Source organism: Pezoporus flaviventris, unplaced genomic scaffold, assembly GCF_033815535.1.
Source record: "Pezoporus flaviventris isolate CSIRO_AGI_PZ_B2104156 unplaced genomic scaffold, CSIRO_AGI_Pfla_v1 ptg000025l, whole genome shotgun sequence".
NCBI lineage: Eukaryota > Metazoa > Chordata > Aves > Psittaciformes > Psittacidae > Pezoporus > Pezoporus flaviventris.
The window spans coordinates 32191469-32207116 of record NW_026892573.1 but is presented as its reverse complement, the minus strand read 5'-3'; the positions used below and the strand labels follow the sequence as shown (position 1 = coordinate 32207116).

Below are 15648 nucleotides of genomic sequence, written 5' to 3'. Positions count from 1 at the left end.
GCTGCTGGTTTGAATCCCATTCTTCCCTTGAGAAGGAAGTAAGAAGCCAACACCATGAAAGTCTCCATAGCCTCGGGCGATGGGGTCCTAGAATTCCAACAACCAGCAGCTCCGTTGTAGCTGCTGCTCCACAGCCCCTGGACAGGTCTTGGCCACCACGGTTCTGTTTCAGGGAGGTTAAACTGGGTTTCTCCCTTTGGGGAATAGGATTTGATTTGTATTAAGCTCTGATTTCCACTCAGGATCTCTGTTGGGCTTTATGTTTGTTACCAGTTGGGCTGGGTCCCTGGAATCCCTCATCCTTTGGGCCTTTTAAAGCTGCATCTTGTGCACTGATGGTTTGTTGGGGATCCATCTGGTTGCAATTGAGAGGAAAGCTCTGAGGATGTCTGCTGAGATCAAACAGGATCAACAAGGCCTTGTCCTCAAAAGGGAGGCTGCTGAGCCCTATTGGAGAGGTCTTGGAGCCATGAATAGCACAAGGAAGAAGAAGCAGTTAGATCTTCATTCCTGTCCTTCATTCATGCACTGTGATGCTTCAGGCCTCCTGCCTCTTCTGCGTGGGGTGACTGCTGTTCCCGACGTGTCTTTTGTAGATCCTTCAAAAGTGGATTTCCTTCTGCCCACAGTTCTTCTTGAATGGAAGAGGGATAATTCCAAGCGTGTAAGCTCTTTCAGGCAGGGACCATCCTCTCCCTCTGTCTTTGCGTGAAAGGATTAGTCTGTGCCTGGACCTTGTACAAGCAACCCCAGTATGAGTCATAAGAATAATCCTACTAATGCTGAGAACGTGGTGTCTGCCAAAGGATGAAGAACTTGACAATGGCTTTGTGGGGAATAAATACGACAATTGTCTAAATATGCCCATAACAATGAGCTGGACCGTTTCTGGGTGGACATAGAGCAGTTTGGAAAACAGTATTAGGTATAAAAGCATTTATAACAGATTTATTTCTTTAACACATTGGCTTGTCAGCTTCTGTTTCAGAGAATTAGGTCAACAGCATTCAGACTTGGATTTTATGCCCCAGTTCAAGTGAATACACGAAATCCAAGGGGGGAAACCTAAGAAGAAAGAATTATGTGCTTAAAACAGGAAGGGAAATGAGACATTTGGATGTGGGGAAGCAGCTGGGAGCAGCTTCTGTTTGCCTTTCTGCTCTCATTCTGTGTTCTCCAGTACCTAGGTTCCTCGCGGGGAGGAACCTTTGGCTCTGGTCCATTTGCATGGAGCATGGAGGAGGCAATCCATAGCTGATCTCCACCCTTCACACTGTATTATAGGTGCTAACATTATCATTGCTGGGAGGGATGATACATTGATAAACGGGCACCTAGAGAAGGTGATTCCAAAACTATGGAGGCTGGAGAGGTGGGACTGTGCGAACCTCATGGAGTTCCACAAGGCCAAGGGCAAGGTCCTGCCCCTGGGTTGGGGCAATCCCAGCACAAACCCAGGCTGGGGGAGACTGCATGGAGCAGCCTGAGGAGAAGGACTTGGGGTGTTGGGTGAGGAGAAGCTCCCCATGACCCGGCTTCAGCGTGCACTTGAGCCCAGAACCCCCCCGTGTGCTGGGCTGCACCCCCAGAGCGTGAGCAGCAGCTCAGGGAGGGGATCCTGCCCCTCTGCTGCGTGAAGGGGAGACCCCCCTGCAGCCCTGATCCAGCTCTGGGGCAGCAGCACAAGAGGGACGTGGAGCTGTTGGAGCGAGGCCAGAGGAGGCCATGGAGATGCTGCAAGGGCTGGAGCAGCTCTGCTCTGGAGCCAGGCTGAGAGAGCTGGGCTGGGGCAGCTTGGAGAAGAGAAGGCTCCTGAAGGGGAGACCTGAGAGCAGCTCCAGTGCCTGAAGGGGCTGCAGGAAAGCTGGAGAGGGGCTTTGGCCAATGGCCTGTAGGGACAGGCCAAGGGGAATGGCTTTAACCTGCCAGAGGGGAGACTGAGCTGAGCTCTTAGGCAGAAGCTCTTCCCAGCCTGCCCAGTCCGTGAACACCACCAGCAGTTTGCTTTAGCCCTGCTCAGGAACTGTACCAGTGCAACCGGGCTGGTGGCTCTGCAGACCAGGAGCCACTCCTAAACCAAACAGCCATGAGGTATGCAAACAGCATCCACATTCCTACCTGCTGCCTGCCAGCTGCTTGTCAGCTCCACCTTTAAGCACCTTTAAGGCTGGTGGCTTGTTCTCAGATCTCATCTGGCTTTGAACAGGCCCCAGGACACCGTCAGGAGCCAAGGGAACAAAATGCCTCCTGGCCAAGCAAGTACATGCACCATCCCCAGTGGATGAATGGGGGGAGGCAGACTTAACCATTCCTATTGCCATCAGTTAAAACAATCCAAGAATCTCATCAGTGCCCATATTCCCAAGAAACCAAATTATTCTCCTTATCCTCATGTCTATTGACTTCTTTCCTGTGTTTGTATCTTGTTCAGCTTGGATTGTAGGCTTTCCTGGAGCAAGAAACCAAACTAGATACAACGCGGCTCTCTTCTTGCCCATCTTTCTCTATGTTCTTTCCCTTCCTGGACTCTCTCCCAACTCTTGATATTCCACATGGAGCGTGTGAGGCAGAGCTGGGTGTATGGGTGTCACTATTCCCAGATCCCTGTCACACAGCAGTCCTACTGAAGGTATTGGTCTGGATCCATTTTGGTCATTCCATCCTGAAGGACATTGGGTTGTCCCTCAAACTTCAGGCTGATGCTGTCTCTAGCCGGAAAAAGGATGATGTGCAGAAACAAGGATCATTTCAATGTAGGCTATGAAGGCTGGCAACTCAACCAGGGGGTTTATGCTTGGTCTTGCTGCTGAGGCTACAACCCCTTGCTCTGAATGTGGTAGCAGGAGAGGAGAAGTTGGACTAGTCATGGAAAAGCAAGGCTGAGAGACAAGTCCATTGGCTGCCAGGTAGATGCCCAGAAATAAGGATGCAAAGAGAAGTCAGACCTTGCTGTGCATCTCTGGGTGTGACTGGGGATGCTTTGAAGCCAGGGTGCATTTCACTGTGAAACTGTGCAATGAATTCTCTGTGATACCAGAACGTCATTGAAACAAAAGCAAGGGCTGGAGTCCCTGCTTTGCTCTTCCTTATAGCTCTGTAGAGCTTCAAAGTGCTAAGCAACCAGGGCCCCACTAAAGGGCTTAACATGAATGTAAGCCCACTATCAAGGCACGAGGTGCCTGCAGGTGATGGGAAGAAACTGAGGAACCAATTGCAGAGAAGTTGCTCATTTTAGACTGAGGTTTTTCAAGCTGCTGTGCGTGTGATTTCAGTGTGAAGGGTGTTATTTCACTCCTATGATACAGCAGATTCAGACAGCACGTGCAGCAGCACACAGGATGCAGCTTGAGCCTGATCACAGCCTTCCTCTCCAGTTTCTTTAAGCAGAAATACAAAGCTAATGGAGGACCAGTGCATGTTCAGCCGATGCAGCACTGCTTCAACTGCTGACTTTGCTTTCCAATGGCCTAAAGAGGCAAGGGGACATCTCCCTCTAGTGCCCAGCTCTGTAGGACTTCCCTATGGTGGTGTGTCTGGGAGGGAAGGAGTCACTCGGAGGTGGGACCCAGCCTGTGCTGAGGGCTCCAACCTCCCTTCAAAGGGTTTACAGCCCCTGAGCACCCATCCAGAGGGGGCTTTGCCCCTGCTCTCCGCAGCTCATAGGGACTGAAGGCGAGTGAAGCCCTTCCCAGCTGAGCATCCGCACCTCCTCCTCTGCCCCTGGTCCTGTAGGGCCATGTTCAAGCAGTGAGGAGGCAGAATTTGTCCTCCTGGTATTGCTGGGGCTCTTTGGGATCATGGCAGGTTGTCCATAGGGTTATGTGTGGTGGAGATGGGTCTGAAGGACTGGATGAGCATGGGCCAAGGGAAGGGTCATGAAGCCATAGATGAGAAGCTGTGAGAGGAGGGGATGTTAGGGAAGGGAACAAAGGATGCTAGGAATAAGGTTAAGATCCCAGCACCCAGCAGAGGATGATGGCAGGATTCCATCAAGCCAGAAGCCCCTGGGAACATCTATCCCAATGCAAACCCAATTCCCACTCCCTGCTGGAGAAACCCAGCATGGCCTCAGTGGCCAAGATCTCCTCATCCTTATGGGCTGGGGTCAGTAGCTCTACCCAAGTCACAGCTGGTAGGAAACACACAGGACACATCTGTACAAGGCTTTGCATTTTATTTACATCAAAGAGGTTGGGTGGGGAGGGTTAGACAGAGAAAAAAGCATCACTTCCAAGGTACAGACACCTCCTACAAAGCAATAACACAAACACTCATTTCTGCCATGCAGAATTCCCCCGGGACAGGGTGAAGGAAGCAGCAAGGTTGCCGGCAGGATCGGCCACAGGGCAAGTTGGATGGTACAAGCAGCATCCCGTGGGTAGACGACCAAGCTCTGCACTGCTCATGAAGGATGTTCCTCATGGGGCTTGGCGCAGGAGAGAAAGAGCCACTGGGCTGAAGACAGCAGATCACCCTGTGGGGATAAGGAACATGGTTGGACCCGGACATCCTCATTCCTGATGGGTTTCATCCAAAACAAGGGTTAACACTGTGAAGTTCCTGTTAATATTCCAGGTCTATGCTCTCCGTTCAACTATAAGAACCTTGGCCATGAGGACTATCTCTGGTGGATATCTACTCAAGTGGTCTCAGGGATGAAAGCCCCACCAGCACAGACAATGGGTTTGCTATGGGAAGTGAAGTATGTGAGCTGTTTGCAGGTGACATGGCAAGTTTAGACATTTGGAGACTTGCAAGTGCCAAAATCCCCCCTAAAAATGACTCTGTTGCATTTTCCATCCGAGGAAACATAGAAACATCTGGGCTATAAACTCAAGGCAGATCGCTGAGCCCAGAGCTCATCCCTTTTGTACCTAGGATTGTTCATGTTAACCAGCAGCAGCCAGACATTGCCTGTGCTGCAAGCTGGGGAGTCTTGGGGACATGGAGCTCACACAGTGGCCTTCGTTCCGTGGCACAGATTGCACCAGTGGGCAATTGAGAAAGACAAATCCAAGTGGCTACGACTATTGAGCAATGAAGGGCACACTCAGTTCCTGGGATTTGGGGGTGTGATGCAAACAATGGGATGCCACCCAGCTGATGGGGCAATAGGACAAAGTGCAATACCCCTCAGCCTCCTTGGCGCTGCATCTCCCCAACCTCTTACCTCACAGGCTGGGGGTGCAGGCTCAAGAGCTGGGCTTATCATCACTGAGGTTGATCTCCTCCAGGATTTGGCTGTACCTCCGCGTGAGGGCTTTGGTGTTCTTGGTCAGGTCTGTCAGAACCTGCTGCAACCCATTGACATGATGGGAGAGCCGCTCCTCCAGGTTACTGTCTACACCCTCATCTTCGGCTGTATCTGCATCCGCATCGGTGCTGCTCGAGCTCTGGTCATTGACAGAGGCCAAGCCCTTCTCCACCATGGGCTTGATGGCCTTGAGCTGCTGGTAGCGCTCGTAGAGGTCCGTGTGGCCATCGGCATCCGGAGCCGCCCCGTCCTGCTGCTGCTGCTGCTGCGGGAAGACCCCTCGGAGCAGGCTGGGGAACATCACCTCCTGCTCCATCCTGTGCGTGGCTGAGAAGTACTGCTCCATGGCCCCGCTCCGGCTGCCCCAGCGCTGCTCCGGGCTCTGCTCCGCTCCCCGGCCCCGCCGCCGCCTCTTTATGCGGGGCCGGGGCACGGCCCCGCTCTGCCGCGCTCCGCTACTGGCCCGGGACCGCTTGGGCCGGGCCGGGCTCGGCTCCAGCCCCGCTGGGGCTCGCCCGCGGCTGCCCCTGCCTCTGGGCAAGCTCCTGGAGCCGCCTCCCCGCGGCCTTCACCCGACCTGGACGCGGCTCCCGCTGCTGCCAGCGCCGGTCCGGCCCCTCCGGCCCCCGCTCCCGGGGTCCCCCGAGCGGGCAGGGAGCGGCAGCTCCGTGGGGATGCTCCTGGGGTTGGGCAGCGCTGAGGGCGGGCACGGGGAGCCGGAGACGGCTTTCAATGGAGAGGGGGATTCCCCCGTGAGCCCTGGCCGGGCACACAGCTCCTGCAGCGCTGCTCGGGGGTCTCTCACTGCCCACCCTTGTGAAGGAGCCTTGAGAACAGCCCCTGCTCAGAGAAGAAGGGGCTCGGGAACCGGGAATGCTTCCTCCTGCTGGTTGTGTCAAGGAGGAAGGTGAGCATCAGCTGCGTTAGACAGAGACAGGGAATTGCAAAAGGGACTTTGAAAGGAAGGGTTCAGGCTGGAGGGAAGCGTGAAAGGTGTCAGCATTAGGGAGGGACATTAGAGGGGCAATGGCAGGAGCCAAAGCCTGTGGCACACAGCCAAAAGCAGCCCTGCAGCATCAAAGGCTCTGCTGGGTCTCTTTGAGCATCCTCCTGTTGGATGCTGTGAGCAGCAGCTCCTGCTCTGACAGCACCGGGCAGGGACAGAGCCTGAGCCAGCACTGGACAGGCTGGAAGCAACCTCTGGAGAGGATCTAGGCCAGCCCCTGATCCAGCAGGGTCAGTGCTGGGACTGCATCTGGTTGGGGTTTGGGTATCTCTGAGGATAAAGACTGCATCACTTCATGGGCAGCCTTTGATGGGGTTTGACCTCCTGCACTGCAAGCAAATAGAAAGCTTCCTCTTGGGTTCCAATGGGATTTCCTGTACTTCAGTTTGTGCCCATCACCTCTTGTGCCATCGCTGGGCATCACTGGGATGAGTCTGGATCCCTCTTCTCCATGTCACCCTTCAGGTCTTTACACAGAGGGATGAGATCCCCCTGAGCCTCCTCCTCTCCATGCCGAACAGCCCCAGCCCTCACGGCCTGCCTGCATATGGCAGATGCTCCAGCTCCTTCATCACCTCCATGGCTCCTCACTGCACGCTCTCCACTCTGCCCATGCCTCTCTTGTACTGAGGGGCCCCAGCCCAGAGCCAGCACCCGTCTGTGTCCCAGCAGGGCTGTGCAGAGGGGCAGGATCCCTCCTTCCTGCTCCTCCCCAGAGCTGGTGACTGTGCCTGCTCGAGGACACCTTCGTGGCCCCTACGGCTTCATGGGGCTGCTCAGAGCAGGCTCTTTGGAATTCCTGATGTAACATTTTGGGTCCAGACTGTGCTTTATCTCTTGTCTCCTGCTGCTGAGCCTGCGTGCCAGGGCCCTGCTTCCTGCTTCACTGCCTGTGGCTGCACAGACAGAACTGAACTGCTGCAATCCTGAGGTGCTGCAGGGATGGGAATGGAAAGTTCATTCCCTGGGGTGGCCACAGAGAGGCTGATCTGCCCCATCTGCCCTCGTCCTGAAGGGACCTGCACTGGGTTTGACGAGGACAAAGACCTTTCTGGGGAGCACCTCCTGTCCCTTATCAGCTACAACAGTCAGTGGTGGCAGCAGCGTGGCCCCACTGGGGCCAGTTGCACCCCGGGGCAGCGTGATGGAACGTCCTGGAAGCGGAGCAGCCACGAATGTCCTGGGAATGAGCGGGGTCAGGGCCAGTTGCCAGGCCCAGCTCAGAGGGAGCCGGGGGTGCTGGGCACTGCAAGTGGTGCAGAAGTCATCCCTGTGCCCATCCAGCTCCTCGGGTCACTGCTCCGGGTTCTGCTGGTGTGTTCTAGAGCTGCCGGGCAGGAGGATGGAGCCAGGAGGGGCTGGGCTCTGCTCCCAAGGAGCAAGGGATGGGACAAGAGGAAACGGCCTCAAGCTGCACCAGGGCAGGTTTAGATGGAGCTGAGGAACAATTCCTGCCCCAGAGGGTGCTCAGGCATTGGAACAGGCTGCCCAGGGCAGGGCTGCAGTCACCGGCCCTGCAAGTGTTCACACAGCGTGGAGACAAGGCCTCAGTGCCATGGGGCAGTGGTGGCCTTGGCAGTGCTGGGAACGGTTGGACTGGATGAGCTTAAAGGGCTTTTCCAACCTGGTTGGTTCTGTGACTCCATGATCCCATTGACCATGTTCAATCTTCTTCAGCACTTCACCAGATGTCCCCATGTGATTCTTCCCTGAGGCCCCACCAGCCTCTCCAGCCACCCAAAGCAAAGCCATTGCTGGAGGTGACCTCAGGCCTTCCTCACTGGGACCAGTGTCTTCTCCAGAGCACACAGGGCCCAGCCCTCGGCTCCAGCCAGGCAGAGCACCAGAGGGACATCACCTCCTCCACGGCCCCCACCTCATGGGGAGCCAATGTCCCTCCATGCTTCATGGTTCAGCCCCTGGCTCTGCCATCAGCGAGGGGATCCAAATGCAGTTTGGAGCCCCCGTGTCCATCTTCCAGCCCCACTGTTCCATGCATGAGCCATTGTGCCCCATCGGGAGGTGGCACTGCCATGGTACAGCCTGGCTCTCTCCCACTCATGTTCTGTTGGCTCTGGATGAGACACGCTGCAGCTTTTCCCAGCCTGAGGCAGAACACAGAGGGCAGATGTGCTCTGCTGTCCTCGCCCTGGCTGCCACCACCTGTGTTTGCCCACGTGTTGAGGGACTGGGTGCTCCGAAGCTGCTTCCGTAGGAAAGCAAGGCTTTTGGGTGGTGCTGCAATGAGATCCCTTGGGTCTCTGTGGCCACAGACCTGGTGTTGGGCAAGACCCCCCCTTATGCAGCATCCTCCCTCCTGAGCCACAGCTGAGGAAGGGGCAAAATGCCCCCACCCGTGTCCCTGGGGGTGCCCCTGCCATCCGCAGCATCTCCTGCTGTACATCTCCCATGTCTCTGAGTGCCCTGAACCCCCCAGCGCCGTCCTTGCCATTGCTTGATCCTGAGCAGGACCCTTTCAGGTGTGCGGCTGCCCTGGGTCCAGTCCCCAGCAGCCCCTTCCAGTGCCCCCGGCCCCTCCCTGGCCCCTCGGCCCCAGGTTGTTGGGGACCCTGCTCCTGCTGCCCCTGCTCACTGAGGACAAGACAGAGCCAACGTGGTCTCCACAGCCAGAAGTGGCCTGAGCAAGGAGAGAGGAGCCGGGAAGCTCCAATGGGACTCGAAGCTTCCTGTCAGGACACGGGGCTGGGCTCCAGGGGCAGTTGCTTTCCACGGGCACCCAGAGCTGCAGCTCTGCTGCCCCTCGGGGACGGTGCCAGGCTCAGCTCCACTCGGGGCAGCTCCAGGCCAGGAATCCTGATGGGCAGGAGAAATGCATGGGGAGCTGTGGGGCAGGGGCAGCAGCTGCAGTGGAGGGACAGCCCTGGGGAGAGCTCTGAAGAGGGCCCGGAACCTGGGGTCTCACTACAGCATGGGTTGATGCCCATATAGTGTGTGCTATGGGCACAGCAGCAGGGTTCCAGAAGGAATTCCTCACTGGGTCCATTGGGAATCACTGCACAGGTTGCCCAGACAAGTTGCACATTCCCCATCCCTGAAGTGCTCCACATCAGGTAGGAGGGGATTTTGAGCAACCTGGACCACTGCACCATGTCCCTGCCTGCGGCAGGGCATTAGGAACCGACTGGTCTTTGGAATTCCCTCCCACCCCACCCCATCCTGTGACTCTGGGATTCTGTGTCCCTTCACATTCCCCAACACTGCATGGGAAGGCCCCTCCCAGCAGAGCCAGTGTCCCCCTGCCCCACAGCAGCTGCCTCCCCAAGGGCTCCACCACAGCAAAGCACCAACACCACCGCCGAGGGCTTCTCAGGGCTCATTTTATTATGAAAGAAGGGGAAAAGCCCCTTGGAGTCCAGGAACCAGCTGGAAAAGGGCTCGGCAGCCGCTCGGAGCTGGGGGCCACCGCTCGACATCGCTGCTTCGTGCTGCTCTTGGCCATAAAGAGCGGGGCACGAGCCCGCGGCTCCTCCATGGACCTGCAGCACCTCCAGAGGCTCCTTCCCAGGGGATGAGGCCGGCTCTGGCTCCGGGGTGGCCGCAGGCGTCGGTGCCAGCGCCGGGAGATCCGCTGCCACGCGTGGGGCTGGGGAAGAGCCGCGATGGGCACGGTGGGGACGTCCTCTCCTTCGTGCCACCAGCACCCGTCCTGCAACGGCAGCCGTGCTGAACCCGAGACCATGCCCGCAGGTGCCTGGGCACCAGCCCTGCTCCATGGACCCTCAACCCCACCGGCTCTGCACAGAGGGATGGGATGGGATGGGATGGGATGGGATGGGATGGGATGGGATGGGATGGGATGAGATGGGATGGGATGGGATGGGTCCCCTCCTGTGGCACGGAGATGGGAACCTGCCGGCAAGGGAGGGCACAGCCCCCACTGCAATGCACTTGCCAGGAGCTCCCAGCCTGCAGTGCTGGGGACCCCTCCGTGCCCATCGGCAGCCCCTGGCCCCGCTGCCCCAGCTCTCAGCATCCCCCAGCTCTCACCTGGTGGCCGGGACAGGGTCACCAGCTGGGCTGCCCCTCGCTGGGGCTGATCTGCTCCAGGATCTGGCTGTACCTCCGCGTGAGGGCATTGGTGTCCCTGGTGAGGTGGGTGAGGACCTGCTGCAGCCCGGCCAGGTGGTGGCACAGCCGCTGCTCCAGCCGCGCATCCCCGCTGCTGCCGGCCTCATCCCAGGACGCGTCCTCGTCGCTGCTGCTCGAGCTGTGGTCATGGACAGAGGCCAGGCCCTTCTCCACCATGGGCTTGATGGCCTTGAGCTGCTGGTAGCGCTCGTAGAGGTCCGTGTGGCCATCGGCATCCGGAGCCGCCCCGTCCTGCTGCTGCTGCTGGTGCTGCTGCGGGAAGACCCCTCGGAGCAGGCTGGGGAACATCACCTCCTGCTCCATCCTGTGCGTGGCTGAGAAGTACTGCTCCATGGCCCCGCTCCGGCTGCCCCAGCGCTGCTCCGGGCTCTGCTCCGCTCCCCGGCCCCGCCGCCGCCTCTTTATGCGGGGCCGGGGCACGGCCCCGCTCTGCCGCGCTCCGCTACTGGCCCGGGACCGCTTGGGCCGGGCCGGGCTCGGCTCCAGCCCCGCTGGGGCTCGCCCGCGGCTGCCACGCTCCCGGGACGTGAACACCGCAGCCTTGAGCAAGCCCGGGCCCGGCCGCCGGCCTTGGAGCAGCCCCAGCGGTTGCAGAAGGGATCAGCGACCCCGCGCCCTTGCCGCCAATAGAACCGTTTCCACCCGCTGCAGGGACGCCTGGGGACAGCAGAGCCGGGCTCTGCACAGCCTGGACCTGCGCCTGCATGGGCCCGGGGGAGCGGCTCCATCCGCACTGCGCCATGGGCCGCTGCGCCGAGTTCCAGCGCTCCCGCTGTCCCTACACGTGCACACGCTGCTGCCGCTCCTTCCCTGCTAGACCCGTCCCCACCGCCCCTCCTCTCCCTCCCTGGGTGTCCCCAGCATCTCCGGGTGTCCTGCCGTGGGTCCCAGTGCTGCACCGGGGTGTGTGGGTGCTGCTTACCCCGTGTCGGTGCCAGCCCGGAGCTTGGCCCTTTCAGGGCCATTTCGGGGCTTGGGGCGCTGCAGAGCTGCTTGGAGGCGCAGGGATATGGCACGGATATCACAGGGCTCCGGGGACAGGGACAAAGGGGGTGCTCTGCACCCCGGCTCCCTTCAGCACCGCCCTCTCAAGCTGCTTGTGGTGCTCTTAGCAGCATGCTGGGGGGCAACTGGGGTTCAGCAGCTCCAGGTCACTGCACAGCTCCGCATCCTTGGGACATGCATCATTCCCAGAGCCTCCCTACACCTCCAGGGATCCCATCAGCCAAAAATGCACACACGCGCACACCATCCTGCTGGGAGTCAGGGGTAGCTGCTGCTGTCAGGAGGAGAGGTTCCTGCGCTGTAGTCCAGAACAGCCACCATGGGGCTGCTCCATGGCTGGGGTCGGGCTGAGCTGAAACGGGGCACCCAGCTCCAGGCACCACTGGGAGATGCACTGAGATCCTCGGGTCTCTGCTCCCATGGACACTGCATTCGGACCAACCTCCCCCTGACCTGCTGCTCTCCTGAGGAGTCTGAGCCCAAACGTGGCTTGTCATGAACAAGATGCCACCGCACACGAGTCCCCGACTGTCCCCGTGTCATCCTCAGGGTACCCCTGAGACCTGCAGGGAGAGGTGGAGGTGACGGGTTGGAGATGTCCCTGTGGGCTGAGGGGCCTCTTGGGCTGGGCAGTCGTGGCACTGAGCCCCCTCCTGCCCCCAGGCAGGGTTGGCTGGGCTGGCTCCTGCCCCTGTGTCCCCGGGGGAAGGACACCTCGCAGCAGAGCTATGACCGGTGGCTGCAGACCAATGCGTCCTGCACGGTGAAGCTCCATGGACACCGTGTTTGGACCAGGCTCTGCCGTGCACCGGGGACGTGAACGCTGCAGGGCATTGAGCAACCCCGCTGTGCAGTGACGGGTGAGGCTGTGCTGTCGCACGGGGTCTGTGTGTGCTCATGGGACACGGGATGGGGCTGTGGTGAGGAGCCGGGGCCGTGATGGAAATCTCCCACAGACATGGCTCTGAGCCACCGCTGCCCATGGGGAGCGTGGACGGTGGCAGCACTGCTCCCAGTGCCCCCATCGTGGGGCAGAGGCCACGGCTGGCGCAATGGCCGTCAGGGGCTGGCTGTGCGTGTCCCCTGTGGCAGTCAGCAATAGCTGTTCTATTTGGGGAAACACCGCAGGGTCCCTTACCCTGTTTGCAACCCTTGGTGCTGGCAGCCCTCCCAGTGTGCCCACATGTCCCAGCTCAGGCTGACCTCTCCCCCCATACCCGTCCCCGCCACGCTTCTGGTCCCTTTCTGGTTGTCCCCAGGGTTTCCATGTGTCCTGGCATGGGGACCAGCGCTGCACTGAGGTGTGTAGGTGCTGCCAGCTCCACGCTCTCAGGGTGTCTGGGTCACCACGGAGCTTCCTGGAGGTGCAGGGGGACATCACAGTGTCCCTCAGCATGGCTGTGGCAGCCATGGTTGCTGGACCTGCCCTGGTGCTGGAGCTTCACCGTGCAGGACGCATTGGTCTGCAGCCACCGGTCATAGCTCTGCTGCGAGGTGTCCTTCCCCCGGGGACACAGGGGCAGGAGCCAGCCCAGCCAACCCTGCCTGGGGGCAGGAGGGGGCTCAGTGCCACGACTGCCCAGCCCAAGAGGCCCCTCAGCCCACAGGGACATCTCCAACCCGTCACCTCCACCTCTCCCTGCAGGTCTCAGGGGTACCCTGAGGATGACACGGGGACAGTCGGGGACTCGTGTGCGGTGGCATCTTCTTCATGACAAGCCACGTTTGGGCTCAGACTCCTCAGGAGAGCAGCAGGTCAGGGGGAAGTTGGTCCGAATGCAGTGTCCATTGGAGCAGAGACCCGAGGATCTCAGTGCATCTCCCAGTGGTGCCTGGAGCTGGGTGCCCCGTTTCAGCTCAGCCCGACCCCAGCCATGGAGCAGCCCCATGGTGGCTGTTCTGGACTACAGCGCAGGAACCTCTCCTCCTGACAGCAGCAGCTACCCCTGACTCCCAGCAGGATGGTGTGCGCGTGTGTGCATTTTTGGCTGATGGGATCCCTGGAGGTGTAGGGAGGCTCTGGGAATGATGCATGTCCCAAGGATGCGGAGCTGTGCAGTGACCTGGAGCTGCTGAACCCCAGTTGCCCCCCAGCATGCTGCTAAGAGCACCACAAGCAACTTGAGAGGGCGGTGCTGAAGGGAGCCGGGGTGCAGAGCACCCCCTTTGTGCCTGTCCCCGGAGCCCTGTGATATCCGTGCCATATCCCTGCGCCTCCAAGCAGCTCTGCAGCGCCCCAAGCCCCGAAATGGCCCTGTGAAAGGGCCAAGCTCCGGGCTGGCACCGACACGGGGTAAGCAGCACCCACACACCCCGGTGCAGCACTGGGACCCACGGCAGGACACCCGGAGATGCTGGGGACACCCAGGGAGGGAGAGGAGGGGCGGTGGGGACGGGTCTAGCAGGGAAGGAGCGGCAGCAGCGTGTGCACGTGTAGGGACAGCGGGAGCGCTGGAACTCGGCGCAGCGGCCCATGGCGCAGTGCGGATGGAGCCGCTCCCCCGGGCCCATGCAGGCGCAGGTCCAGGCTGTGCAGAGCCCGGCTCTGCTGTCCCCAGGCGTCCCTGCAGCGGGTGGAAACGGTTCTATTGGCGGCAAGGGCGCGGGGTCGCTGATCCCTTCTGCAACCGCTGGGGCTGCTCCAAGGCCGGCGGCCGGGCCCGGGCTTGCTCAAGGCTGCGGTGTTCACGTCCCGGGAGCGTGGCAGCCGCGGGCGAGCCCCAGCGGGGCTGGAGCCGAGCCCGGCCCGGCCCAAGCGGTCCCGGGCCAGTAGCGGAGCGCGGCAGAGCGGGGCCGTGCCCCGGCCCCGCATAAAGAGGCGGCGGCGGGGCCGGGGAGCGGAGCAGAGCCCGGAGCAGCGCTGGGGCAGCCGGAGCGGGGCCATGGAGCAGTACTTCTCAGCCACGCACAGGATGGAGCAGGAGGTGATGTTCCCCAGCCTGCTCCGAGGGGTCTTCCCGCAGCAGCACCAGCAGCGGCAGCAGCAGCAGGACGGGGCGGCTCCGGATGCCGATGGCCACACGGACCTCTACGAGCGCTACCAGCAGCTCAAGGCCATCAAGCCCATGGTGGAGAAGGGCCTGGCCTCTGTCCATGACCACAGCTCGAGCAGCAGCGATGAGGACGCGTCCTGGGATGAGGCCGGCAGCAGCGGGGACGCGCGGCTGGAGCAGCGGCTGTGCCACCACCTGGCCGGGCTGCAGCAGGTCCTCACCCACCTCACCAGGGACACCAATGCCCTCACGCGGAGGTACAGCCAGATCCTGGAGCAGATCAGCCCCAGCGAGGGGCAGCCCAGCTGGTGACCCTGCCCCGGCCACCAGGTGAGAGCTGGGGGATGCTGAGAGCTGGGGCAGCGGGGCCAGGGGCTGCCGATGGGCACGGAGGGGTCCCCAGCACTGCAGGCTGGGAGCTCCTGGCAAGTGCATTGCAGTGGGGGCTGTGCCCTCCCTTGCCGGCAGGTTCCCATCTCCGTGCCACAGGAGGGGACCCATCCCATCCCATCCCATCCCATCCCATCCCATCCCATCCCATCCCATCCCATCCCATCCCTCTGTGCAGAGCCGGTGGGGTTGAGGGTCCATGGAGCAGGGCTGGTGCCCAGGCACCTGCGGGCATGGTCTCGGGTTCAGCACGGCTGCCGTTGCAGGACGGGTGCTGGTGGCACGAAGGAGAGGACGTCCCCACCGTGCCCATCGCGGCTCTTCCCCAGCCCCACGCGTGGCAGCGGATCTCCCGGCGCTGGCACCGACGCCTGCGGCCACCCCGGAGCCAGAGCCGGCCTCATCCCCTGGGAAGGAGCCTCTGGAGGTGCTGCAGGTCCATGGAGGAGCCGCGGGCTCGTGCCCCGCTCTTTATGGCCAAGAGCAGCACGAAGCAGCGATGTCGAGCGGTGGCCCCCAGCTCCGAGCGGCTGCCGAGCCCTTTTCCAGCTGGTTCCTGGACTCCAAGGGGCTTTTCCCCTTCTTTCATAATAAAATGAGCCCTGAGAAGCCCTCGGGGGTGGTGTTGGTGCTTTGCTGTGGTGGAGCCCTTGGGGAGGCAGCTGCTGTGGGGCAGGGGGACACTGGCTCTGCTGGGAGGGGCCTTCCCATGCAGTGTTGGGGAATGTGAAGGGACACAGAATCCCAGAGGATGGGGTGGGATGGGAGGGAATTCCAAAGACCATTCGGTTCCTAATGCCCTGCTGCAGGCAGGGACATGGTGCAGTGGTCCAGGTTGCTCAAAATCCCCTCCTACCTGATGTGGAGCACTTCAGGGATGGGGAATGTGC

The 15648-nt window shown here is 60.5% G+C and overlaps 2 protein-coding genes across 2 annotated transcripts; one reads left to right on the top strand and one right to left on the bottom strand.

The window, feature by feature from the left end:
• Nucleotides 1-9808: 9808 nt before the first annotated feature.
• On the bottom strand, nucleotides 9809-10782 carry LOC133271779 (thyroid hormone-inducible hepatic protein-like). Its single transcript, XM_061458194.1, has 2 exons — nucleotides 10269-10782; nucleotides 9809-9927 (listed from the first exon to the last, which is right to left on the bottom strand). Exon 1 carries the CDS (start codon nucleotides 10701-10703, stop codon nucleotides 10287-10289), a length of 417 nt encoding a protein of 138 aa, XP_061314178.1. The 5' UTR covers nucleotides 10704-10782; the 3' UTR covers nucleotides 9809-9927; nucleotides 10269-10286.
• A 3409-nt stretch (nucleotides 10783-14191) lies between these two features.
• Nucleotides 14192-15367, top strand: LOC133271778 (thyroid hormone-inducible hepatic protein-like). The gene is made up of 2 exons (XM_061458193.1): nucleotides 14192-14698; nucleotides 15025-15367. The coding sequence occupies exon 1, from the start codon at nucleotides 14258-14260 to the stop codon at nucleotides 14678-14680; it is 423 nt and encodes a 140-aa protein (XP_061314177.1). The 5' UTR covers nucleotides 14192-14257; the 3' UTR covers nucleotides 14681-14698; nucleotides 15025-15367.
• The last annotated feature ends 281 nt before the right edge of the window (nucleotides 15368-15648 follow it).

What these genes read in the sequence shown, in the direction of transcription:
- LOC133271779 (XM_061458194.1), bottom strand. Translation starts at nt 10,703, where the DNA reads ATGGAGCAGTACTTCTCAGCCACGCACAGGATGGAGCAGGAGGTGATG.
- LOC133271778 (XM_061458193.1), top strand. Translation starts at nt 14,258, where the DNA reads ATGGAGCAGTACTTCTCAGCCACGCACAGGATGGAGCAGGAGGTGATG.